The sequence below is a fragment of the Coenobita brevimanus genome, chromosome 71, assembly GCF_032717465.1.
Source record: "Coenobita brevimanus isolate Jiangsu-jjx chromosome 71, ASM3271746v2, whole genome shotgun sequence".
Classification (NCBI taxonomy): domain Eukaryota; kingdom Metazoa; phylum Arthropoda; class Malacostraca; order Decapoda; family Coenobitidae; genus Coenobita; species Coenobita brevimanus.
In genome coordinates, this window is record NC_137024.1 from 32,308,571 (window position 1) to 32,336,551 (window position 27,981).

At 41.8% G+C, this 27,981-nt stretch overlaps 1 protein-coding gene across 1 annotated transcript in view; it reads left to right on the plus strand.

The window, feature by feature from the left end:
• Positions 1–27,981, plus strand: part of LOC145406676 (27 kDa glycoprotein-like) — a 109,967-nt gene that overhangs the window by 75,295 nt on the left and 6,691 nt on the right. Inside the window, exon 5 of the mRNA XM_080277772.1 lies at positions 22,444–22,597. Within this exon, the coding sequence (XP_080133898.1) occupies positions 22,444–22,597 (154 nt within the window). The remainder of the gene's footprint in view (positions 1–22,443; positions 22,598–27,981) is intronic.

Here is a 27,981-nt window from a genome sequence, read left to right on the forward strand (position 1 = left end):
CTCAGTTTAATGTAAAAGCAATAAAAGAGGGAGATAACCAGACCTTACCTAACCTAATTTTAATGGAAATACCATAACAGAAGGAGTTAACCAAAGCAGACCTAAGCTGACCTAATTTTCACATAGATGCCATAGCAGAAGAGAATCTAACCAGACCTAACGTATAATAAAACCGCTTGAATTGCTGCCGCCCATGTCGTCTTGTTTTAACTATACTATATATATATATAACAGAGGGAGATGACCTAACCAGACATATAGTTGCTGTAAGATGTATAAATCCTAATGTAACCGCATGTGACCTAACCTAATTTTATCTTAGATGCCATTGGAGAGGGAGATACCCTAACCTAACCAGAAAGAACCTAACTTAATTTCATCTGAGGTGTGTGTGTGTGTGTGTGTGTGTGTGTGTGTGTGTGTGTGTGTGTGTGTGTATTTACCTAATTGTATTATACAGGATTTGAGTGAAAGTCGTTTTGTCCCGTCTCTTTTCTACAAATATTTATTATCCAGTCTAGATTTAAACACAAGGATGCTTTCTGCTTGCACCACCTCTCCCTGTAAATTATTCCAATTGTCTATGTTTCTGGTTGGAAAACTGAATTTCTATACATCACTGATGCATCTACTCTTCTTCAGATTGAATTCACGTGCTCTTGTTCTTCCAACACCTTTCACAAAGAGGTCCTCTCTGTTCACATGTTCTATTCGTCTTACTCCTCTAAACATTGCAAACAGATCTCCCCTCTCATCTCTTTCTTAGGGTTGGCAGTTTCAACTTTTCTAATCAATCCTCATGAGACAGCTCTCTCAAGCTTGGTGTCAATTTTGTGGCCATCTGTTGTATTCTTACTACTTTACTGGTATGCTTTTTCAAGTGTGGTGACCATATCACTGCTGCATATTCCACTCTCACTCTTATCATGGTCACTATTAACTCTTCACAGCATCTCTTCATCCATATATTAAATGCCACTATCATGTTGGTCAGTAGCCCGTAAGTTCCTCCAGTAATCCTGTTTATGTTTCTCTGGAGATAGGGTATCCTATGTAGTCACGTCTAGGTCATTTTCTTCTTTTCCTTTGCCTTATTATTTCATCTCCCATCTTGTACACATACCGTGGTCTCATATTACTGACTCCCATTTCCCATTTCCAGTACTTGAAAACAAGTGGGTTGGCGGAGGGTTAGTGCCCCTCCCTGGAAAACAACTAACTAAAAATACGAACAAGAAGCCACGGACCAGGACTGACCAACAGATGACAACCAAGGACCAAATAAAGGACATGGTGCGGATTGAGGCATGGAATGTAAGGGGTGCAAATGATGAGGTGAGAGAGATTGTCCAGGTGCTTGAGGGTTCAAAAGTGGATGTATGTGGATTAACAGAAACTAAATGGAGAGGTGAGAGTGTGAAAGAATGGGAGTATGGATGGGGTATTTGCGTGGGAGTAGGTGAGAATGAGAGAGCAGAAGAAGGAGTGTGTATTATTGTGTGTAAGAGAAGGAAGGAGTATATAAGAGTATGGATCAGTTGACTCAAGGATTGTGCGGGTAAGATTGAAAGTTGGACTACAAATGTGGGCGATTGTGTGTGTGCGTGTGTGTATATGCGCCAATGCAAGATTGTGCAAGCAGAGTGAAAGAAGAGTTCTGGACAAATATGGAAGTGTGCATGGTAAAGTTTAAAAGGAATGAGGGAGTGTTTTTGATTGGAGATATGAATGGAAAAGTAGGGAATGTGAAGGTGGATGGAGTAGTTGGTGAGTAGGGTGTAAGATGTGGATGAGAATGGCAGTGCTCTGTTGGACATTTGTGCTGGGAGGGGGTTGGTGATAGCCAGTACCCTCTTCAGACACAAAATGATCTACAGGTATATGTGGCACGTGATGAGAAGGGTAGGTGGTGAACTGAATGAACGGAGGGCAGTGATTAGTTATGCATGTGTGGATGATAGAATGAGAAGGTGTGTAAAGGATGCAAGAGCATATAGAGGTTTGGGGAGGCGGGGGGGGAGCTTTCTGACCACCACTTTGTGGTGGTGAGAGTCAGGGTTCAAATGAAATGGAGAAGTAGCAGAAGGGAAGGACAGGAGAAAGTAGTTCATACAGGGAGGATGGAAAGATTACAATAGGATGGAAAAAAGGCAAAATATAAGAGAGAAGTGGAGGAGCGATTGGGTAAATATGGTTTGGAGCAGATGGGGGACGTGGAAAGTGTGTGCAAGATATTCACAGAAGAAATCTGTGCAGCATGTTAGGTGGTGTGTGGGGTGAAGTGATGATGAAAAGGGGTACAAGGAACAGCATAGTGGAATGAAGAAGTGAGACAGGCTGTGGCACAAAAGAAGAAAGCATATAGTGAGTGGATGAGAAACAGGGATGTGGAGGAATTTGAGATGAAAGTGAGAGATATATGTAGAGAGGAAGAGAGAGGTGAAAAGAGTAGTAAGAAGAGACAGGATGAGGAATTTGGAAGGAATTTGAGTGTAAAGTGGAGAGAATGTAAGAAAATGTTCTGGAAAGAGGTAAAGAGAGTTAGACAGGGTGTCGAAGAAGTTAGTGGGGGAGTGAAAGATAAATTGGTAGATTACTAGCGGAGAAGGGACAAAAAGTGAGCGGATGGAGAGAACACTGTAAGGAATTGTTGAACCTAGAGGATGAAAGTAATGCAAGTATAAGTGGCTGGAGAATGGCTTGGAGGAGGAGGGAAGTGAGGAGAGAGGAAGAAATTCTTCCATTGGAAGTTGTAGAACCAGTGAAGAAAGTCAAAATGGGCAAAGCCCCAGGAATTAATGGAGTGTGTGGTGAAATGCTGAAGTATGGGGGAGAGATAGTAGTAAAATGGATTTCGAAGATGTGCAGATTGGCCTGGAAGGTACAAAGGAAAAGGGGAAAAGAAGTGTGTGGTAATCATAGGGGCATTTGTCTACTTAGTGTAATAGGAAAAATATGTGGTAGGATACTTATTGACAGAGTTAGGGAAATAACAGTGGAATTAGTAGGAGAAGAACAGGGAGGTTTTAGGAAGGGAAGAGGTTGTGTAGATCAGATACTCATTCTTAGATCTTTAGTAGAAGAGTTTTTAGAGAAGGAAAACAGGTTGTATGCAACCTTCATGGATCTGGAGAAAGCATATGACAGGGTGGATAGACAAGGATTGTGGAAAGTATTAAGAATATATGGAGTATGTGGGAATTTGTTGAATGCTGTGAAGAGTGTGTATAAGGTTGCTAAGGCTGCAGTGCATGTGGATGATGAACTGAATTTTTCTGTTTGAAGGTTGGATTGAAACAAGGATGTGTCATGTGTCTATGGTTGTTCAATATGTAAATGGATGGGGTTATGAAAGAGATACAAGGTAAGTCTGTGGGTGTTGGATTGGTTGTAATGAGAGGGGGCAGTGTGTGGAAACTTCCTGTACTGTTGTTTGCAGATGATACTGTGCTGTTAAGGGAAGACGAAGGGGAGCTGCAAGGCATGGTGAATGGGTTTGGGAGAGTGTGTAAGAAATGGAATCTAAAGGTGAATGTAGGGAAGAGTAAGGTTATGGTCTTCGAGAGAAATGAAGTCAGTGAATGGTGCTCCCCAAAAGTTCCAGTAATTTGAACAGAGGGAACCAACTGTTTGCAGTTTTGCCTTTTGCCACTAGGAAGAGTCAGCAGCACCCCCTGTGCATCAGTGTGGCCCTGGTCGAGTCTGTGAGCTGACGTGTTGTTGAACTACGAGTGCTATTGTAATGTGGTGTGTAGGTGGTTTGGCTGTTTTACAATGGCAGACCAGTGGTGAAGCAGTGTCAAGTCGATGTTGATCGTTTTGTTCGATATCCAAGGGATTGTTCACAAGGAATTCAACCCACCCAGCCAATTTGTCAGTGGAAAGTTTTACTGTGAAGTTTTGCAGCGTCTGAGGGAGAACATCGGCCACAAACGTCCAGAACAGTGGAAGAACAAGGACTGGGTCCTGCATCATGACAACGCCCCCACCCACACATCAGTTGTTGTCCGGCAGTTCCTGGCTTCCACTAATGTGGTAGTCATTCCCTGCCCACCCTATTTGCCTGACCTTGTTCCCTGAGACTTTTTCCTGTTTCCCAAGCTGAAATTAAGACTGAAAGGGCGTTGATTTGATTGAGATTGACTGAATCGCAGGAGGTGCTTAAGCCCATCACGCCTGAAGCCTTCCAGGGATGCATGGGCTCATGGAAAAAATACTAGGACCACTGTATACAGTAATCCCTTTAATATCCAACGTAATACACCCAAAGGCATGTCCGGGAATTGGTTTTGTCCGGATATTGGGCCTCTGCCTCCTGGACTGGTACTTATGGACCCTAACCCAGCTTAACTTTGAAAGCCACCTAAATAACTCCCTATCAGACATGCATAGCACCTATTTAAGACCCTATTCACACCAATAATGGACATAAAGTATGAAATAAAAGGAACCAGAGAATGAGGAATTAGAAGTGAGTATGGAAAATATTTAGCAGTGTACAGGAGGAGTAGACTGTAGCACCGGTCGAGCAGGGCAGTACTTCCAAGGTGGATGGAATGCTGATGACAGGGAGAGCTGGAGCTCCTGTTTCATCAGCCCTCGGGACCAGCTCCCGACCATCCCCTTTTGCTGAACTTTTTCAGTGTCTCAGTAACACGGAGAGTAGGCCAGCATGCACTCCAATACAAATTTCTCTAACTGTTTACACCAAACTACAAGCACAGTACACACTAAACATCCTTTTACAAAATTCATCAATCATGGCATCTTTACACACAGCCTCGGTGTCCCCAAGGGCGGGGACCATAAATGCCCCACCTTCCGCCCCTCTCCCGGTGACAACTCGAGTTGCCTGGAACCACTGTCTGACTCACTTCTTCTTCATTTCTGCAACATTCGTGGCCTTTCCTCCAACTTTTTCTCTGTTGAGCACCACCTCTCCTCCTCTAAACCTCACCTTTTTTTCCTAACTGAGACTCAGGTGTCTGAGGCAGCTGACAGCAAACCCTTTTCTGTATTCTCCTACTTTTTCTATACTCATTTGAAAGCCAAAGGTGGCTGTTGTGTATATATACGCAACAACTTATCTTGCTCTCGTGTTCCTGAACTTGATTCTTCTGAATTCCCTACACTCTGGCTTCGGCTTTCCTGTCACTCAATGACTAAGTTTATCTGCGCTGTTTACTTATCTCCCAATTCTGCTGACTATCAAAAATTCTTCGACTGTCTTACTTCTACGATGGAACACATTCTATCCATTTCTCCTTTTTGAAATCTCCATTCTAGATTTCAATGTTCACCACCACCTTTGGCCCTCCTCTCCTTTCACTGATCCCCCTGGTGAACAAGCCTACATCTTTTCTATCCTCAGTGACCTAGAGCAGCTTGTACAGCACCCTACCCGTATCCCTGACCGCCTTGGAGAGAGCTCCAACATACTTGACCTCTTCCTTACAACTAATCCTTCTGCTTACACTATTAATCTTTTCTCTCCGTTGGGCTCCTCCGATCACAACCTTATCACCTTAACCTGTCCTGTCGCTCCGGTATGGCCTTTAGATCCTCCAAAGAAGTGTCGTCCGTGGCACTTTTGAGCTGCGAACTGGGAGGCCCTCAGGCAGTACTTCTTTGATTTTCCCTGGAATGATTATTGCTTCCATGGCAAAGAGCCATCTGAGTGTGCCTTGCACATTATGGAGGTTATTCTCTTAGGCATGGAAGCATACATTCATTTCTCACATCCTCTGACGAACGCAGGAAAGCCTTGGTTTAATCACGCATGTTCTAATGCTGTCCGCGACAAGGAGAGGACCTATAAAAGGTACCGGAGGCAACCCACCCCTGAATCACATCTTTTATACGTTTCTGCCCGGAATCGTGCTAAGTCTGTTCTTCACTCTGCTAAAAATAATTTCATCCATACTAAATGCTCTCAACTCTCCAACTCGAATTCTTCTCGCTTCTTCTGGCACCTTGCCAAGGACCTTTCTAACAACTTTACCTCTTTATCCTTCCCTTCTCTTTTCTACTCTGATGGCTCTGTATCTATTTCTTCTACTGATAAGGCAGATCTCTTCGCTCAGACTTTCTCCTTCAATTCCACCTTAGATGATTCTGGTGGTGTTCCTCCATCTCTTCCCCCTCTGACTTCCTCGTGGCTGACATTAAAATTTCTTCAGCTGATGTATTTTCTGCCATCACAGGCCTCAATAGTAACAAGGCATATGGGCCTGATGGAATCCCTCATGTTATTCTAAAGAACTGTGCTTCTGTGCTTACACCCTGCCTAGGCAAACTCTTTCACCTTTGTCTATCAACTTGTACGTTTCCTTCTTGCTGGTAGTTTGCTCTCATTCAGCTAGTCCCAAAGAAGGGTGACCATTCCCAACCCTCTAACTATCATCCAGTTGCCTTAACATCCTGTATCTCAAAAGTTTTCAAGTCAAATCTTAACAGAAAAATTTTAAAGCATCTCTCCTGTCACAACCTTCTTTTTGATCGTCAGTATGGGTTCCGTCAGGGACGCTCCACTGGCGATCTTCTCACTTACCTTTCAGACTTTTGCTCATCCTCCTTTCGGGACTTTGGCGAAAGCTTTGCTATTGCACTTGACATCTCAAAGGCATTCAATCGAGTCTGGCATAAATCTTTAATTTCCAAACTGCCCTCTTACGGTTTCTATCCTTCTATCTGTGCCTTCATCTCTAGCTTCCTTTCTGGTCGTTCTATAGCCACTGTTGTAGATGGCCATCGTTCTTCTCCTAGATCTATCAACAGTGGCGTTCCTCAGGGCTCTGTCCTATCACCAACCCTCTTCCTTTTATTCATGAATGACCTTCTAAGCTGTACATCTAATCCTATCCACTCATATGCTGATGACTCCACCCTTCACCTTTCCATTCAGTTCCCGCAACGTCCATCTCAGCAGTTACTTCAACAAACAGGGGATGAGGCTATGGCACACCTAATGTCTGACTTGGCTCGTGTCTCTGACCGGAGTAAAAATAATCTTGTTGTTTTTAATGCATCAAAGACTCAGTTCTTACACCTATCAACCTGACAAAATCTTCCACAGGTTTACCCACTACTGTTTAATAATATTCAACTTATTCCTGCATCATCCTTGAACTTGCTTTGGGTTTCATTTACTCGGGACTTGTCTTGGAAAGATTATATCACATCTCTTGTAAAATCTGCTTCCAAGAGATTATGTGTGCTAAGCCGACTCCTTTCCTTCTTTACCGCTGCACAATTGTTGACTCTATACAGGGGTTTTATCCGCCCCTGTGTGGAGTACAACTCTCATGTATGGGGATGCTCACCACATACAGCTCTTCTCAGTTGGGTGGAGTCAAAGGCTTTTCGTCTCATTAACTCTCCTCCTCTTACTGACTCCCTTCAACCTCTGTCTCTTCTCCACACTGTTGCATCTTTATCTCTTTTCTGTCACTACTTCAATGGTCACTGCTTCTCTGAACTGTCTGCATGTATTCCTCCACCTCTTCGAGGGACGCTTAGCACCCGTCTAGCAGCAAACTCTCATCCCTTTTCTGTCCAGCTCTGTAATGCAAGAGTTAACCGTTTCTTGCAGTCTTTCATTTATGCAACAGGTGAACTCTGGAACTGTCTTACTCTGTCTGTATTTCCTGCTTCCTATGATCTTCAGTCTTTCAAATGCAGTGTGTCCAGGTATCTCGAAATAATTGGATCTTGAATTTGGCTCTTTCTTGTATTTTGTTTCTCTGTAGGAGGGAACAGTTATTGCAGGCTCGTAGCTTTTGGTTCCTTCTTCCTCACATTGGGGGGGGGAAAAAAAAAAAAAAAAAAAAAACCACGTCTGTGGCTGCCTCCTCTAAGGCTCTGGCAGTGGTGAAAATGCTCTTGAAGCATGTACAGTAATCCAGTGTCGTGCTGCACTTAATTCTTTGCACTGTGAGTTATAATTGTTTAACACTGCACATTCTGTTCTTAATTGTGGCATGCCAGTTTTGCGTTCCACACTTCAACCTTTGCACTCTAAATTCTAATTTCTTAACACTGCACAACACTGTAAATTCCCATGTGGTCTAGTGGCGAGGTATTGCAGTGTATTCACTGTTTATTCACAAAAACGAGCACCTGTGGCATCCATTGTGATGAGCATCTACTCACAATGGTATAGTGTTTCCTTGAAATACGAAAACTCGAAGTACGAATTTCCGATGGTACGAAAGTGATAAGTGTAGGACAGATTCCATAGTACGAAAGTATCTGTCTCTATGGTACGAAAAACTATACGAGAGGAAATACGGAAAATTCAAAATGGGCGTGCTGCACAGCACCGCGCTCGCTTGCGGTGAGAAAACGAACTAATCCCTCTCTGGTAAACACATTTTCGCGCACTTCCCAGTCGAGTCACGTTCGTCCTCTCCTTTCAGCTTCTCTGTACGTTACGCTGTTTTTCACTGTTCTTCACCTTTTCGTATTTTCACCATGCCTCCCAAGCGCCCTGCATCATCTCCAGCATCCGGGGAACCAGGTGCAAAGAAGGAACAGCATCGTACTCTCACTCTTGAGAGGAAATTGGAGATAATAAGATGCCACAAGGAGGGGCAGGGAGTTTCGGAGATTGGGTGAGCTTTAGGCCTTGCACCATCAACCGTTGGGACTGTGACGAAGAAAAAGGAAATGTACAAGAAGATGGCCACCTCCTTCTCTTCATCTTCAGCCGCTTGCCAAGCCACGAGGACCCGCAGCTTTTGCATGGACTTAGCACCATATCAACGATATGAATCTCCAGCTGCAGCACAGGTCTGTATTTAAGTGTACAGTGTACTAATACAGTAATCACTCTAATATCTGGACGCCCAATAACCGAACATCCCCACTACCCAGACCTTATCGTCCTGGGATCCAACATTCCCAAAATGGTCCGAAAACCCCCAAAAATTAAAAAAAAAAAAAAGATTTTTTCCCGTCCGTAATTTGAACTTGCCGCGCGCACCGCGGGAGAGCATTGTTTTGGTGCGTCATTCCTCCGACGTCCGATAGAGCGCCGCTGCATCCTCCCCACTTCCCGCCTGTCTCTCACCGCGACTGGACCTACGCTCTTCGCAATGGCTGCCCACGTGCTCGCTTTTGTGGTGGTGCCGTACTTACTGCAGGGCCTCCTGCTGCTCTCGGGCCTCCTCTTAGTGTGTGTGATGATGGCCCCGCCACCTGAGAAAAGGAAGAGAGTGGTGTTGACTCTGGAAAAGAAGAGGGAGATATTGGAGAAAGTTGATGCGGGTTGGTCTTCCCGCATTCTCCGCGAGTACAACCTGGCCCGGTCGACTTTGTTCGATATCAAACATTCCTGAGACAAACTCATGCAGTACATGGCTGACTTCTCGTCGCGAAGCAAACGCAACGTGGAAAGGAAGGTTATGTTTACCCCCAAGTTTGCAGAAATCGACTGATCCACGTTGATTTGGTACCAACAGCAATGTGCAGCTGGTGTGATGGTACGTGGAACAGAGTTGAAGGCTGCTGCTGAGAAGTTCGCAAGGCTTCACGACGCCCTAGACTTCAAGGCATCCGAGGGTTGGCTCTTCGCGTTCAAGTTGCGACATGGCCTTACTAACCGTAAAGCACATGGCGAAGCATTGGACACTAATGAGGATGGAGTTGGCGAGTTTCGGCACAAGGTGAAAAGCTTTATCGACAGGGAGGGCCTAACTCTCGGTCAAGTCTACAATGCTGACGAAACTGGCCTATTCTGTCGCTCACTGCCAACGAACACTCTAGCCTAAGAGACGGAGAAGCGTGTACCTGGCCGCAAGCTTTCCAAGGAATGGATATCTGCTTTGTGTTGTGCCAGTGCTAACGGCATGCACCGGCTTAAGCCCGTTGTTGTTGGCCGTGCAAAGCAGCCTCGGTGCCTTTGTGGGGTGATGGATGTCCTTCCTGTCGTCTGGTACCATTCTTTGAAAGCATGGTTCACAGCTGTGATTTTCAAAGACTGGTTTCACCGTCACTTCGTCAAGGAGGTCATCCATTACCAGACAAAGACACTGGGAATCCCTCACGACCAGGTAAAGGCTGTCCTTCTGCTCGACAATGCACTTGCCCACCCGTGCGACAAGGACTTGGTTGCTGAGAATTGCCGTATTAGGTGCATGTTTCTGCCACCTAATACGACTGCTCTCATTCAACCCATGGACCAAGGAGTGATCGTGGCAACAAAGCGCCTATACCGTCGGAAGTTCCTGGACGAGGTGATGGTTGTTCTCGAGGACGAGGACGAGCGCAGGGAAGGACGTGACACACGAGGCAAGCGGACTTTGGAAAACCTTCGCCGCAACAACATCAAGTCTGCGCTGTACAACTGGGCTAGTGCATGGAAGGAAGTCCCTGTGAAAACTTTTGAAAATGGTTGGTCTCATCTGCTTCTCGGAACGGATGTGGAGTACGATTTTCTAGGGTTTGACGTGGATGACTTCCATGCATGGCTACATACGCACGGCGACGTTGTTGATGTGGACGATGTTCGTGAGTGGTTGGACGACGACGAGGGCGATCCTGGGTATCAAACGTTGTCTGATATCGAGATCGCGTCTTCGGTTGCTGGTGTCAGTCCCGAACTTGAAGATTCCAACGACGAAGGCGACGATGATGCGGACTCCTCTCAGCAGGACACTACTCCAGCCATCCCCAAGCTGAGCGCACTCCGGGAACATCTAGAGTTCGTCCTAGACTACCTGGAACACCCGGACTGCGACAGGGAGATGGGGCCCTTGGGACTCGTGGAGGAAGTGCGTGCTTTCAGGCAGCGCATCATCAATCGCCAGAATCGTCGGTCCTTGCGTCAGTCAACGATTGACAGTTTTTTCAGGCCCGTGACCCCCGCTGTGCCAAGCCCTGGCTCCACTCCGTTGCCTCCCCAAGACAGGCCCTCATGCTCCGAGCCACAGCCCAGCACATCAGCCACGGTGGAGTCACCGCTCGACGTGAGTTTGCGGCTTTCCTCAGAGTCCTCTGCAGTGGGTACGCCATCACCACGACCCAGCGACGCACCCCTTGGTCGCCTGCCAGTGATACTCTCGGGCTCTGACAGTGAATAAACATCAAGAACTTCTCCACTAGACCACACGGGAATTTTGAGTGTTGTGCAGTGAAAAAAACGGTGTGTTGTGTTAAGGTTTTCAAGTTGAGAGAAAAGACTCAGTGGAAACTAAATTTAACGTAAATAAACTTCTTTGTTTTGGCTTTGGAAATTTTGAAAAGATTGGGAAAAGTTAATGTGCAACACTAAATTTAACTGGAACATTATTTGGACTAAAGTGAACACTGTGAAGAGAACAGACTTCTGTGTGTTACTGACTAAGTTCAGTGCAAGACTTCAGGAAGAGTGTCCTGCAAGTGCTTCAGGAAATCGTTCTTACCGTCAGAGTCCGAGAGGAGGCGGTTATTCATCGGGGTGGCCAGGGACTTGCTGTAAGTAGCCAGAATGTTTCATACTGTACTTTTTTCCATACTATACTTACCAGAATGTTTCATACTGTACTTTTTTCCATACTATACTTACCTCATGCATGTGCAGTAGGAAAGTGTTTTTCTGAGGTAGGCTAGGTTAGGGTCCATAAGTACCAGAATGTTTATTAACCCTTTAACCGCGGGTGTCATTCCAGAATGACGCTGCAAAAACTGGACCAAACCGCGGGTGTCATTCTCGAATGTTTGTGAATATTTTGAATACCCCGCGTTTTTTCCGTGCGCCAATTGTTTCAAGGGAGAGTAGCTATTAAGTTCTTTCACTCCAGCCGACCCCCACCTCCCTCTTCCCCCCCTGGGGCCCCACCTCCCACCCCCTGGGCCCCCCACCCCACCCCTGACCAAGCGCGCATCAGTATCTGTCCAGCTGTGTGAGTGACAACACATGTTGATGTGGCAGTGAAGTGCAGGCAATTACAGTGCCTTTTACCTGTCTCAGTGAACACAGAGTGGGTGTTTATCGTATGTGCAGTGTTCATATATGTTTATAGTATTATTATCAGAATGTGATTGGCATTTGGTAATGGTGTGTGAGCGAAAAATAGTGATTACAACACCGCTGATGTGGCAGTGAAGTGCAGGCAATTACAGTGCCTTTTACCTGCCTCAGTGAACACAGAGTGGGTGTTTATCGTATGTGCAGTGTTCATATATGTTTATAGTATTATTATCAGAATGAGGTTGGCATTTGGTAATGGTGTGTGAGCGAAAAATAGTGATTACAACACCGCTGATGTGGCAGTGAAGTGCAGGTAATTACAGTGCCTTTTACCTGCCTCAGTGAACACAGAGTGGGTGTTTATCGTATGTGCAGTGTTCATATATGTTTATAGTATTATTATCAGAATGAGGTTGGCATTTGGTAATGGTGTATGAGCGAAGGTAATGATGTGTGAGCGAAAAATAGTGATTTTACACCCCTCACTTCTAACGGCACTGCCCGTCCTGTGAAAGTCAAGAAAGTCATGAAACCTACATCAATGGAAAGCTGAAGGTTAGTACTTTCTAATGGTACCTTATTTTTTTCTCTAGCTTTATTCTGTGCAGAGTTATTAAGGTTTAAAGGTTTGTTTACATTTGGCTGAAACCCCCGCGGGAGAGGACAGTCAGACCAAAACAATACCCGCGGTTAAAGGGTTAATGTATGAACATACTTCTAAACTCTCATATTATGTTTCTTTTGCATTTATTTCAGTCATTTATGTGCCTTATTGATGTGATTTGGGTGTTAAATAAGTGCTATGCATGTCCAAAGGGAGTTGTATAGGTGTTTCTCTGAGTTAGGGTCCATAAGTACAAGTCCATAAGCTGGGGCCCAATATCCGGACAAAACCAATAACTGGACCTACCAATGGCTCTATTACGTCGGATATTGGAGTGATTACTTACAGTTATTTATGTTTTTTTTTTTATGTCTGTACAATAGTATAGTACTGTATATATATGTGTAATGCATGCATCTAGATACGAGGGGTAAAGTTTTAGTGGGGGGTCCAATGGGGTCCTGGAACGCATCTCCCCCTTTATATGTATATTTCAATGGGGAGAATCGTTCCGATATAAGAAATTTCGGATTACGAAAGTTTTTTTTTTGTCCCTATCCCTTTCGTACTTCAAAGACTCACTGTAGTTAGGTGGTAACTGGAAAGGGGGGAGGAAAGAATGAAGGGATGAATGGGCCATGTGTAAACACAGCTGTTCGACCCCCCATGCCAGTTTCAAATTACGGGTGGGATTTTTTGGGGGAGGGGGGGGGGGTCCAAAGGCCCAGGCCCAAAATGTCCGGAAATTGGGGTGTCTGGGAATTGGGCGCCCAGTTATTACAGGGATTACTGTACATGCCAAAGGAGAGTACTTCGAAGGCAACAGTGAGAACTAGGAGGTAAGATAACTTATTTTCCTACAGTATGCAAATTACTGGAACTTTTGGGTAGCACCTTGTACAGTGAGGTTGGATGAGGAGGAAATGAAATATGTGAGTGCGTTTAAATACTGTACTTGGGTAGTGTGGTGAGTAAGGATGGAAGTTTAGAGGGTGAAGTGCATGAAGGGTACAACAAGGATGAAAGGGTGCTGGGTCTTTGAAAGCAGTGATCAGGGAAGTGAATAAGCTACTACATTACAGTATTGTGATACCAACTCTAATGTATGGAAGTGAAGCTTGGACCTTGTTGGAGGGACACAAGAGTGAGAGCAGTGGAAATTAGTTATTTGAGAGGAGCATTTGGAGTCACATGGAGAGACAGACTGACAAATGAGGAAGTGAAGGAGCATTGTGGTGTGGATGTGGATGTGATAGGAAGCATTAGGAGAAACAGACTGAGGTGGTTCTGCCATATAGAGAGGATGGAGAGCAAGAGACTGACAAGGAGAGTGTATGTGAGTGAGGTGGAAGGAGGGGGAGGCCATGGATGAGATGGAGAGATGGAGTGGAGAGGCGTATGAGAGAGGGGGATGTGAGCTGGGAGCAGAGCAGTGAAATGATGGGGAACAGGGCAACTTGGACATGATTTGTTTGTGGCCACTCCTTACGGGATTAAGACATCGGTCAGTTGATAGATATATAGATAGAATTCCATTTTTCACATTTGATTCCACATGCAGAGTTTATCTAGTTCTATTTGCAAATCCTTAAATAAGTTTACTCCATTAATATGTTTCATAATTTTTGCATCATCAGCAAATGAACTCATATTAGTACTCAACCCTTCAGGCATGTCATTTATATATATCAAGAACATGATTGGGGCCAACGCTGAACCCTGGGGCACTCCACTGATTACCTGTTTCCACTGGGAAAACTTGTCTCTTGTTATGATTCTCATTCGCTTTTCTGTCAAATACTTTTTCATCCATTTCAACATTTTCCCATATACACCTTCATAGGCTTTCAATTTCCATAATAATCTTCTGTGTGGCACTCTGTCAAAAGCCTTCTTTAAATCCAGGTAAATAGTCTACCCGTCCTTCCCTTTCTTAAACAATATCTATCTCTCTACTATAGAAGCCCAACAAGTTCGTAACACATGACCCTTCTCTAAAACCAGTTGGCTTGGACATTATTACCAAATGACCCTGAAGGAATTTTATTGATCTTTTTCTGATGATATTTTCACATAGTTTGCAGACTATACTAGTGAGGGAGACAGGTCTATAGTTCAGCGGGTCCTCCCTGTCACTACCTTTATAAACTGGAACTATATTTGGTCTTTTCCATTCAGTAGGTAGCTCCCCACTTTCTGTGGAAAACCTTATGGTATCATAGATAGGCCTCATTAACTGGTCTGCACGTTCATTCAAGATCCAACCAGCTACATCATACAGTCCCATTGCCTTTCTCACATCTGTATCCTTATCAGCTAGTATCTCATTTCTCTTTACTACTGTTTCCAATTTCAGGGGTTGCATCCCTGTTATTTGTTCTTGGAATTCCTCTTTTGTTAACCCATGGATTTCTATCCACAGCTTAGGCTGGGTAGCGTCACGTTTTAAACCACAGCTCAGGCTATGCTGGCCGTGCATCACCGCTAACTACTCCACCCCTATGCAAACTAACGCATGGCACTACGCAAAGATGGAGAGAGTGATTTTTTTTTTTTTTCTTTTCACCAGATGATGCCCTGGATGTTCAAGTTTATGATAAACAAAAACATTTATATACAGTATATATATATATTTTTTTCATTTTTTAACTACTCCCCTAAGTAAACTTACGCATGGCCCTATGCAAAGACGGAGAGATAGAGAGAGAGAGAGATAGAGAGAGAGAGTGTTTCTTTTCACCAGATGATGAAGAGATAAACAAAAACTTAAAAAAAAAAAAAAATTCTTCCACTTTTGTTCACCATGGGGTTGGAAAAAAAATGGGTAATTGCGCAATCCACGGGTTAAAAATACTGATTGCAATTTATTATTCATTATGTTACACATTTCCTCTTCTCTCTATCTATATATCTGTTCCTAGATGCCTTAATCCTGTAAGGGGTGGCCACAAACAAATCGCCTCCATGTCACCCTGTCCCTCACCATTTCATTGCCCTGCTCCCAGCTCACCCCCCCCCCACTCATATACCTCTCTACTCCATCCCTCCATCTCATCCTTAGCCTCCCCCTCCCTCTCCCCCCCCCACCACCTCACTCACATACATTCTCCTCATCAGTGTCTCATTCTCCATCCTCTCTATATGGCCAAACCACCTCAGTGTGTTTCTCTTAATACTTCCTATCACATCCACATCCACACCACAATGCTCCTTCACATCCTTATTTGTCAGTCTGTCTCTCCTTGTGACTTCACATGCTCCTCTCAATTAACTCATTTCCACTGCCCTCACTCTTGACTTCTGTCCCTCCAACAAGGTCCAAGCTTCACTTCCATACATTAGAGTTGGTATCACAATACTGTCATGTAGTAGCTTTTTCACTTCCCTGTTACTTGTCACTGCCTTCAAGGACCCAGCAACTTTTCTTCCTTGTTGTACCCTTTCAAGCACTTCACCCTCTGAACTTCCATCCTTATTCATCACACTACCCAAGTACTGAAGTGCACCCACATTTTCCATTTCCTCCTCGTCCAACCTCACTGTACATTCACTGACTTCACTTCTCTCGAAGACCATCACTTTACTCTTCCCTACATTCACCTTTTGGTTCCGTTTCTTACACACTTTTTGAAACTCATCCACCAAGCCTTGCAGCTCCCCTTTGTCTTCACTTAACATCACAGTATCATCTGCAAATAACAGTACATTGCCCTCGCACAGTAAACGTGTCCAGAGTAAACGATTCGCCTAGTGAACGAGCAGGGGATTATCATGTCCACAAAACCATAATGAACGAGTTGAATCCCGAGTGAACGAAGTCAGCAGAAAGAGTAGGCCATAACTGCCGTCTCCTATATTGAACGACCCCCTCACTCCCAGTAGACACTGCACAAGAGGCCAGATCTGAGTAACCTTCTGAGCAGAATCCAATGGAGGACAAAGATTTTCTTATGTCTATTTGCCTAAGATCAATAAAATTCTAGCGGCAATGTATGCTCTGAGAGAAGTGAAGGCTATTGAAACGAGCTACCTTAGGACACAGGAAATGCTTAGTGAAGTAGAAACCACTTTTTGTCATTACATTGAAAGGCACAGTATGGAAGTCAACAGAAGAAAACAAACACTCATCACATGCTACCACCAAACTCAAGAACAGCAGGAACCAGTTGCCTCTTCATCGTCTGCTACACTTCCTGGGGAAGACGAAGATGATGTGACGTCAGTGGTGTCATCTTTGGACTTTGAAGGTTTTATGGGAAAGGTGAATGAGACAGAGGCATGTGGGGAAGTGGTTCAGTCAAGTGATGAGGGTGGGACTGGTGGTGGGAACGAAGGAGTAGAAGGTGATGTGGTGAGGACAAACTAAGTGTATCTCCCTGCCTCAGAACCACCTGTATTCAAGCCAATCAGGGGCCACCATCTGCTCCATTCAAGGTATGATAAATAACCATGTGTTTTATATTTTATATATCTGAACTGTATGTATTTGAAATGTGCCATTTAGTACATCCCTGTGGCTCAAAAAGTGGAGTTTGAGGGAGCGGTGCTACCCATATGCTATTTTTTCCATAAGATATGTCGTTCACAGTGAATGAATTCACTTTGAACGAGCTCGTCTTCCACCCATAAACTCGTTCACTGTGCCCGGGCACTGTTCAGGGAGTTTCCAAACGCTGCCTTCTCTGACTAGGGCTGCTCCAACATCCACTGCCCTACCTTGTATCTCTTTTATTACCCCATCCATATACAGATTGAACAACCGTGGAGACATGACACATCCTCATTTCAATCCAACCTTCAAATTGAAAGAGTCTCTCAGTTCACAATCCACATGCACTGCAGCTTTACCACCCTCATGCATACTCTTCATGGCCTTCAACAATTTACCATCTACTCCATGTACCGTATTCTTAATACTTTCCACAATCCTTGTCTATCCACTTTGTCATGTGCTTTCTCCAAGTCCATGAAGACTGCATACAACTTCTTTCCCTTTTCTAGAAACTTTTCCTCTAAAGATATGAAAATGAATATCTGATCTACACGACCTCTTCCCTTCCTAAAACCTCCCTCTTCTTCTCCAACTAATTCCTCTGTTATTTTCCTAACTCTGTCAATAAATATCGTTCCATATGCTTTTCCTGTTACACTAAGAAGTCAAATGCCCCTATGATTACCTCACACTTCTTTTTCCCCTTTTCCATTGTACAAGAGAATAATTATACCTGACTTCCAATCCTCTGGGACTCTACCTTCCTCCTAGGCCAATCTGCACATCTTCCACATCCATTCTACAACTATTTCTCCCCAGTGCTTCAGCATTTCACCACACATCACCATCTCTCAATCTCGCTATGCTGTTCTTTTTTCTCATTTTGCCATGACAAACCTCTAGAACAGCTCGTGTTCTTTCGTGCTTTTATTGTCATATTTTTGTTCCTCCTCCCTTCTTAGTTTTACATATTCATTTCTTACTTCTTTTTACTCTTTCCAAGCTTTTTTAGTATATCTTCTTCTTACATTATCCCGTGCTGTATTCTTAATTCCAAGTGCCTCCCTACATCTTTTATTAAACCAATCATTCTGTTTTCCTTTTTTGCAGCAAATTTAGGAATATGGTTTCTGACTCCCTCCTCATATATTTTCATAAATATATTTCTTTTAGATATTTTTCCCCTCTCCATTTCACTCCAGTCCATATTTCCAAAATATTGTCTTAAGGAGTCAGAGTCTGCTTCCCCATACTTACATCTGTTTTATTTATTTATTTATTTATTTTTTTAATGTCTCTTCTCTATCTCCCGTGTCCCCAACTAATACCTCTATCTCCAGAGCCAGGTGGTCACTCTTTCCTAGGGGGCAATGAAATTGTAATTTTTGTATATTATTTCAGTTTCTTGTAAAAACCAGATCTGATTTTGGTGTATCCTCTCCCCTGATTCATGTATTTTCTTTGACCAACTGTATTGACATATTTTCCGTTATCAGCTTCATCAGTCTATACCCCCAGGTTTCCACGTTATTCCCTGCATCAGTTCCTTCCCAATTGACCTCTCTGCAGTTAAAATCACCCACTAGCTGCAGTCTATTTCTCCGCTTATTTATCTTTCATAGCATATCTAGACTCTCTCTTATTAACAGTTCGTACTCATCCCTATTTGATACTCTGGTCTATGATGGCTTGTACATCACTACTATGTCTGGCTTTTCTTCATGTTCTTTCACTATTTCCACTCCCAGTATTTTCTAAATGTACCTTTTTTGCATTTACCTTTTTATCATGCATAATCATCACTCCTCCAGACTTAACTTCTCTGTCTTTCCTCTACACTTTATAATCTTTCCAACCAAGGACATTTGCATTGAATTTACTCTCTAATTTAGTTTCATTGAGACATACCACTTCACCAAGTTCTAGTTTCTTCGATATCAGTCCATCCACATTTGTATACATTACCTTTATCATTTGCGGTAGTTGGGGGCACTCACCATCCACTCACTCAGTGTAGTGCTGCTCTGCCCTTTCCCTTCCTCCATCCTTCTTTCATTCCATCCTCTCCTGTCTTTCTTTCCTTCATTCTTTCCTTGTCCTTCTGCCGACGGGTTACTTTACACTCCTTCTTCTGTCTTTCTTTCCTTCATTCTTTCCTCTTCCTTCCACCCGTGGATGACTCTACACTGAGTGACAAGCCAAATGGTTTGCTGTACACCAGGAAACCATTTACTATGCTGGGTGGTAACCATATAACCAAATTTTGGCACCTGGTGGTTTATAGGGTAATTACGGCGCTCCAATCGGATTGAGCCAGTGAAGGTTTATATCCAAGGGATGGTTGGGGTTTATTCCTCACGTAATGCCACTCAGGGATGAGTGAGGCTGGTCACTCTCATCTTAAATGTCAGGACCAACTTGCGTAGCTCCAGGTTCCTATGCTTCTCACGGGGCAACGTAGGATTGGATGATGAATGAATGAATGAATGATGAACCATTATCATAGGTGGTAGGTGGTGGCAACCATCATCCACTCACTTGATATAGTGCTGCCTACTTCTTCCTTAGCCTTTATCATTCTTTTTCTGTGTCTGCCCTCCTGTCTTCCTATTTCTCCCATCTTTCCTGTCACTTCTTATTGCTTTTCTTTCCTTTACAGGTGGCTTTACATTGAGTGACAGGCCAAATGGTTTCCTGTAAGCCAAGAAACCATCTCCAATGTTGGGTGGTAACCACATAACCAAACCATACATGCTCCCTACATATCAGCAAGTGGGTTGGTGGTGGGTTAGTGCCTCTCCCCGTAAAACAAATAACTCAAAGTCAAATGGCCACCCCTTATGGGATTATGGCATCTGGCAATAGGTAGATAGACCTCTGTCAAATGAGGTGTCGCGTGGAGTAGTCAAACAAGTGAGTTTTTAAAAACTGCAGAAATTGAGTTACAAGTTTTCCAGACTTCAGACATCAATAACTTTGTTAGTAACCAAGGTATCAACTTCTTTTTTTTTTTTTTTTTTTTTTTTCAAAGCTTAGCGTAAGCCAAAAATGACACATGTGATGCATTTTAAATAATGGGATGAAAATCAGCATTAGTATTAGTAAGTTACTATACTAATTTTTCAAGTATTAGATGTATTAGTAGCAGAAGTTGTTGGTTTTGTAGAAATATTAGTATTAGCTGTAGCAGTTGTAGTAATAGTAGTAGCAGTAGTAGTAGTTTTTGTTGTTGTAACTATGACAGACTTATTTTATTATTAGTAGTAGTAGTAGTACAGTAGTAGTAGTATAATAGTGGTAGTAGTTGGAGGAGAGGAGAAAAACACTGATTCACTCTAATAAACAACCTGTAAACACTTCCCCCAATGTTCAACAATCCTTAACAGTATTATTATTACCTATTAGTATCAGTAGTAGTAATAGTAGGTAATAGTACGAAATAGTAGTACAGTACTACAACAAGGGACGCCAGCATTATTCCCGGCACCACTGCGTGTTACGTTAGCCAGCTGCTGTGTGTAGTAAACACGAGAAAAATAAAATAAAATAAAAATAAAAATGCTATTAATTTTTTGTTTGTGTAAAAAAATAAAATCTATTAGTAGTTTGTTGTTAGAAACATTGAGCATGAAGCATAGGAGCTGACAACTGTGGCGTCTCGGCACTGGGAATGGTGGATGTCTGACTCCTCGTCGCACTCACAGCTCTCATCCAGCCAGGCGAGGTGGCAGTCGAAGCCCCCTACATTTCGGAGGACTTTCAACCATATTTACAGTTGCATTTCCCGACAAGCGACTTGCTCAGATGAATGGGGAAGGGTCAAAATAGTGCCAAACTGGCACCTCTGTCGTTTGTCTGACTGCTCCACACGACGTCTCTTATGAGCCTGAGTCTTCTTAATCACTTCCTTATTTGCTCTAACTTTACCTAGGCCTAACAAATCATTTTGTACTTTTCTCATTAGTCCATCTTTATATACCACTTTTTGAGTTTCATGTCCCTCACTTTCCAAAAAAACACTTCTCTTTGCCCCTCTAATCTTTCCATATTTTTGTTTTTGGCCTCTTCCAGCAATGTTTTCAGTTTAGTTCTCTCATCGGAGTTTAGATCTTTTCTTATCATTACTTTCTTCAGATTTTCGGAGTTTAGCTCTTTTTGTATCATTACTTTCTTCAGATTTTCATCATCACTCAGCCAGTGTGCTGCTCCCAACACTTCTTTTGCCATATTTTCATTTGTAAATTCAACCCAGATGGATGTAACATTAGGTCTTTCTGTTTATGCTGGCTTACTCTTCTTACATCCTCTGTTTCTCGTTCCCAGTTTCTTCCTTCATTGTTTATCTTAGTATATAGTTCACTGAACTTGATCATCTTTTTGTTCTTCCTAGCCTGCTTTGATTTCCGTTCTTTCTTCTTAGCTCCGAAGGTGATCACACATCTATTCCTTTCAACTGTGTTCCTCACAGTTTTTTTTTTTTTTTTTTTTTTTTTTTTTTTTTTTTTTTAGATGACCCTTTTGAAGATGCCTCTTTGTTTGTCTGCTAATTTTTTATTTTCTTCACTTTATTGTATTATTATTTCTTTGAGTTCTGACATCTCTTCACGCCCATCAACTACCCATCCTGTTTGTTCTTGCACCAATTCAAGATCTGTACATACTTTCTCAGTTGTACGGTCAGTTTCACTCAGTTTTTTTTCTCAGTTCTTTATTTTCCTCTTCTAAATCACTTATATTTTCTTGAGGGCCCTCTTCCTGGTGGTACTCAGCTCCTGCTTTTCTTGTTTCACCTTTCTTTGTTTTTAAACTATCATTTGTCATGTTCTCGATTACCGCATCCATCTTTGACATTCTAGTCATTTGCTTTTATTAACTCATGTATGTTAGTTTGATGGTCAGCTCCTTTGAAATCACCACATTCGTCAACCATATGCAGCATTGCCCCGCCTGACATTTTCTGCTTTCATCGCAGCTCCCAAAGAGCATCCAAATGTTTCAATTTTCACCGATATTTCAATTGGCATTGGCGAATCTTTCCACCATCAGTCACAGACAGTTTAGAAGCAGGATTTTATCTGTATACTAAAATTATGGCCAACTTTCGGGAGCCCTCCTGCAGATGCGTGTCGTCTGTGTGTGTGTTCTTTTTCTTGTTTGGATGTTTGTTGAGTCAGTATTATAATATGAAAAGTATTGTGAGGTTGTTTTGGGCCATTTAAGAAGATAATTATGTACATTTTTTGTAACAGTTCTCATTCCTCACATAATATGCCATTTACCGTGCCATGGACTTGATTTCAACTGTTCATCGTCATGTTTTTTTGCAACTGTTCATATTCATATTTTTCATTTTAGTCTTGGGTAATATTTGTTATTGTGTATAAAATGTATTTTCAGTGTTCATGGGTGAGAATGGAGAAGAATGTGTGAGAAATAATACAGATGACATCAAGAAGTGTATAGAAGACAGTGTGCCAGATTTGAAAAAAGGAGTTAAGAAGCCTCAAGAGATCGAGATTGAGGCCATCACCCTGAATGAGGAGAAGTGCAAGTAAGTCTGCCCAACCATTCTATTACATACACAAAAATACATAGTAAGCCTTCTTGTAAACCTTCTGATACTGTACAGCAGGATATTCATGCCAGTTATTTTGTTGTTGCTGTTTTGATTAATTATAATGTCATGGAAACTACGAATGTGATTTCTTCATTTTATTGTCCCAAGTTGTTGGTAATATGAGGAAATTATATGATGAAAACAGAGATGTTGCACAAAGTAATAACTTCAGTGATATATGGGAGGTGATAGGTGGGGGTACCCATCATCCACTCACTAATGTAGTGATGTAATGCTGTCTGCTATTTCCTTCATGTCTGTCTTCTTTCTCTGTGTCTGTCCTTTTTTCCAATTTCTCCCATCCTTTCTGTCACTGTTTATTACTCTTCTTTCCACCTCAGGTTTCTTTACACTGAGTGACATGTCAAATGCTTTCCTGTAGCTCAGGAAACCATTTACATCACTGGGTGGTAACCATATAACTAAATAATAGGGTAATGTGAAACCTACTATGTCCCTGGTAAGTGGGTGGAGAGGCACAAGAGGCACAAATCTGGCATCCATCCAGGAACCAAACCTCCACACTAATCCCTAGGCCTCACTGTTGGAAGGCATTGTCAATGACGTGGGAACATCAGTTCACTCCACAGGATGGTTGCTTACCTGCAGTTGATGGGTTTGTTCCATCACAGTGACTGGGGTAGCACAACAGCAATAACTGATATACGGGAAAACATGATGGCAAAATTGTCCCATAATTTGGGGCAATTATGCTGTCTATAAAAAATTAAAGTACAGTAATCATTCGTTTATCCGGACATAATAGAGCCAAAGGCATGTGCGGATAGTGGCAACATCCAGATAATGGACACTATTCCCCCTACTATACCCAAACCCTGCCAATACCCAACCTCCAGCCTATACCTAACCTATTTGTACAGTACTTTTGCTTACACCCTGTATAAAAGAACTAGGATGGCTAAAACTTCAGCAAAGATAAAAGTATGCATTAGGAATAGCAGTTTACAAGATAATAAACAAAACAGCTCCGAACTGGCAATTCTCGCTCCGTAAAGTACATGAAGTCAGTACTGCCAATACAAGACAACAACAACATATATACGTCCCCAAAACAAACACCAGCATTGGAGCAAAGTCACTTAAAGTGTGTGGACCTAAATTCTGGAACAGTCTCCCATCCAGTGTTTCCAGTACTCGTACAATATATTCCTTTAGAAAACAGCTGAAAAATTTTCTTTTAAACACCCAGTTTAAACAGTAACATTTCTACTAATAGTGCCCTCTGCTATGACAACACGTTCGTTACAGTATGTATATTTATGTATGTTTATAAATACATATATGTAGATTTAAGTTATTATATGCCCTCTATGTAATAAATAACCATTGTAATAATGGAAATAAAATTCTGATTCTAATTCTGATACTTTGGCTATGTTTTCCAGTCATTGAGGGATATTTTGACATCAAAATACACATAGGAATATCCAAAGTAATGCCAAACACACACACACACACACACACACACACACACACACACACACACACACACACACACAGCCAAGTAGAGCAGACGTCCCAGCCATCGCTGCTAACCTTAAGTAGTTTCAGGAATTTTGTCTGTCCTGTCTCCTAAGGTCTTGTTTTGAATTTAAAATAATGAAAGTTAAAGACTACCAAAAATGTAAAGATTTATTGGCTAGAGTATACATGAATGTTCGTAGTTTTTTTCGGTAACAGCTGTTTTGGTACTTAACCAACATCAAACATGGCCGAAAATGTAAACAATGAGGGACTCGAATTTCAAGGATTTGATACAAATACCAATGTCATGGACCTGGTTAAAACATTAATTATGAGGATTAGTGAACTTGAAAAGAAAGTAGAGAATCTAGTGATAAAGGATGTGTCTGAAAATACAGATACTACCATACAGAGTCTGATCCAATCCAATGAAACAGCGAATGAAGAGATTAGAAATTTGAAGCATGAAAATGTTGAATTGAGGAGGAAACTAGAAGAGAGTACTAATAAAACGGAGAAGGTGAGTAGTGTATTAGAAGAGCATAAGGCAAAGTGGGCACACGTAGAAGAAGAACAGAAAGAAGTGATCAGCTTAAGAGAGATCATCCAGGAAGAAAGGGAAATGAACAAGAAAAAAATGGAAGAAAATGTAGTGAAAATACTGAAGAAAAAAGAGAAAATAGTGAGAGAAACTGTAGAAAGGAACAGATGTGTGGTAATATTTGGAAACAGGGAAGAGGAAGAAAAGGTTAGGTTCGTGAGACTCGAGAGAGACACGAACCTGGTGAGAGGAATATTAGGCAAGATTGACCCCGAAGGAGACAAGTGGGTAAAAGAAATTGAGGAAGTAAGGAGGATAGGGCCTTATAAGAAAGGGGAACCAAGACCAATGAGAGTCAGGTTTACATCAGAAAGTGTAATAAATGAGATACTTAAAATGACCTGGAAATTAAGCAAAGAGGCGGGGATGGAAAATATCATAATAAGAAAAGATCTGAATGAAGAAGAAAGAGAAGTTTTAAAATCACTAAAGGAAGAAGTAAAGGAAAAAAATGAAAAGAGGACAGAGGAAGAATGTAATACTTTTTTTTGGAGAGTATTGGATATGAAAGTAAGGAAGTGGTATTTAAGGAAATAGAAGTGAAGGAAACTAAGGGGGATGGCTGTGAAAGATCAGAAGTTGAGGAAGTGGTACGGACAGAGAGTAGGAGAGAAGAGGGTATTAAAAACATCAAAAATAATTTGAAGGTGATATATACTAATGTTGATGGTTTCATATCGACAAGGATCAAAATTAACGATTTCTTGAAAGAAAATGAACCTGATGTCATGTGCTTTGTAGACACCAAATTAAGAGAAGATATTGATGTTCATTTGGGAGATGGTAAATACAAACTGTAGAGAAAAGACAGAAAAGAAAAAAAGGGAGGAGGAGTGATGATAGCAGTGAAGAACAACATAAATGTAGATACTGTGGAAATGGGAGAAGGCAGGGCTGAAGTGATATATATGAAATTAGAAACTGGAGAGAATGTTAAGAGAGATATGGCGGTAGTGTATGTTCCCCCAAAGACGAGAGCATGGAAGGATGACGAATACCATGAGATGTTGTCAGATATGGCTAGCTATTTGCAAAAAATAATTGAGAAAAGCAATAATATAATTTTGGTGGGTGACTTTAACTGTAAAGAGGTGAACTGGGAGGAATGGTACTCGGGAGGTGGAGAAGGATTCGTGGGGCACTATGTTATTAAATATAATAATGAATAATGTGATAACGCAATGGGTCAAAGACGAGACACGGTTTCGAGGTGAGGACACACCAGCAAGGTTAGATTTACTGTTCACCAAAGAACCCGATGTAATAGAATCATTGAAATATCACTGTCCTTTAGGAAAAAGTGATCATGTGGTCATTGAGTTCCAGATGTTATTAGGGAATGTCGAGCCAAGAGATGAGCTTCATAGACAGGGAAGATACAACTTTGGGAAAGCAAATTTTACAGGATTGAGAAACTTTTTTGAAAATGCGGATTGGAGAAAATTCAGAGAAACAAGAGAGATACAGAGGAAGTGGGATATCTTTCTAGACCTCTATTTGGGAGTGGAAAAATTTGTACCAAGAGTAAGAGGGAAAGAAAACAGGAAAAAGGAGTGGTTTAATAGAAGGTGTATGATAGCAAAAAAGAGAGAGATAAGGCGTGGAACACTTGGAGAAAGAGAGGTAACAACAGAACAAAGGAAGAATATAAAAGAACAAGAAATGAATACACAAGAATACGTAGAGAAGAAGAAAGGAATTTTGAAAAAGGTATAATAGACAAATGCAAGGATGAACCCAAACTGTTTTATAGATTTGTTAATGGCAAACTGAAACAAAAGGAAGGAATCACCAAATGGCAAATTCAAATTACGGGTGGGAAAAAATTCGGATTTTGGGTGGATTTTTTGGGGGGGCGAAGGTCCAGGCCCACAATGTCCGGTAAGTGGGCGTCCAGATAGTACGGGGATTACTGTATTCTTAGCAATATTGTAGAGATGGAATAATAGTGTAGAAGCATAACACATTGTAGTAATATATGTATAATGGAGTAAATACATGGCAGTAAAACTGAATATAGGATACTGCATAACATACTGTAGTAATACAGTGGCACAAATGTGTATATACAACAGACATACACATATATTTATGCAATGGTAATACTGCTAGGTCATACACTGTATGAACATATGTACGTGCTGTTATGCAGTAAAATTGAACATAGAATATTGTATATCATATTGTAATGATGTAGTAGCACAAATGTGCATGTACAGCAGACACATGCATATAATTATACAATAGTAACACAGTAGCAGCAATCATTGTATTATGAATCAGTCATCTATACCACTTGCTGTACATTACACAATATGTATTATAAATCCCCTCATCGTTTCCTACTGAAAAAATAATCTGTTAATTATCTAATCGAGTCATGCTGCGGTCGATGATAGTGATGATGCGCATTATAACTGGCTCTTGGAGAACAATAACTTTGCTCGTTGTTTCACTTATAGAAGGAGTTTATGCCGTATTGTGGCATTTGTAGCAACAGTTGTACCTATTTTTGTTTGTTATGCAGTCTTTTTTTAATTTTTGTATGCATTGATTTCCTATAGTTTGTTTTCATCATTTGTGTTCAGTTTTTCGGTGGTGTCCAAGATTGCATAATTGCTAGCTAATCCTTGGGACCCTTTTTAAGGCTTAGTTATGTTGCACAGTTATTACTGAAAATGATATTATAACCTCATATTTTGTTATTTTATATAAAAATATATATACAGTACAGTATTAACTATATACACTCACTTGTTCGTTTGTACCTCTGGTGGACATTGTATGTGTCAGCACTGTGTAGAAATCTTTGTCATCACGATTATGTGAAAGAGGTTGTTCATTCTTGCTTGTGTCATTCGTGTTGGCCATTTTTTTTTCTCTCTCTCTCTTCCTGATTTTCCTTGTAATTTAATTTTTCTGGTCCCACTAGATATCTTGAATTAATAACTGTTTATTACAGTTCTCTTAATCGCTCACTGGGTTAATGTGCTAGTATATTTTATTTACCACTTTGCAGATGGATTGTTGCGTAGTCCAATGCTGAGACATATTTTTGTATGTGGCAAATGTATAAATGGTAACAGTCGTTGGAAATAAATTAATGAATATATCTATCTATCCATCTATTGCCAGACACCTTAATCCCATACAGGGTGGCCACAAACAAATTGCCTCTACATCACCCTGTCCACTGCCATTTCACTGCCCTGCTCCCAGTTCACACACCCCT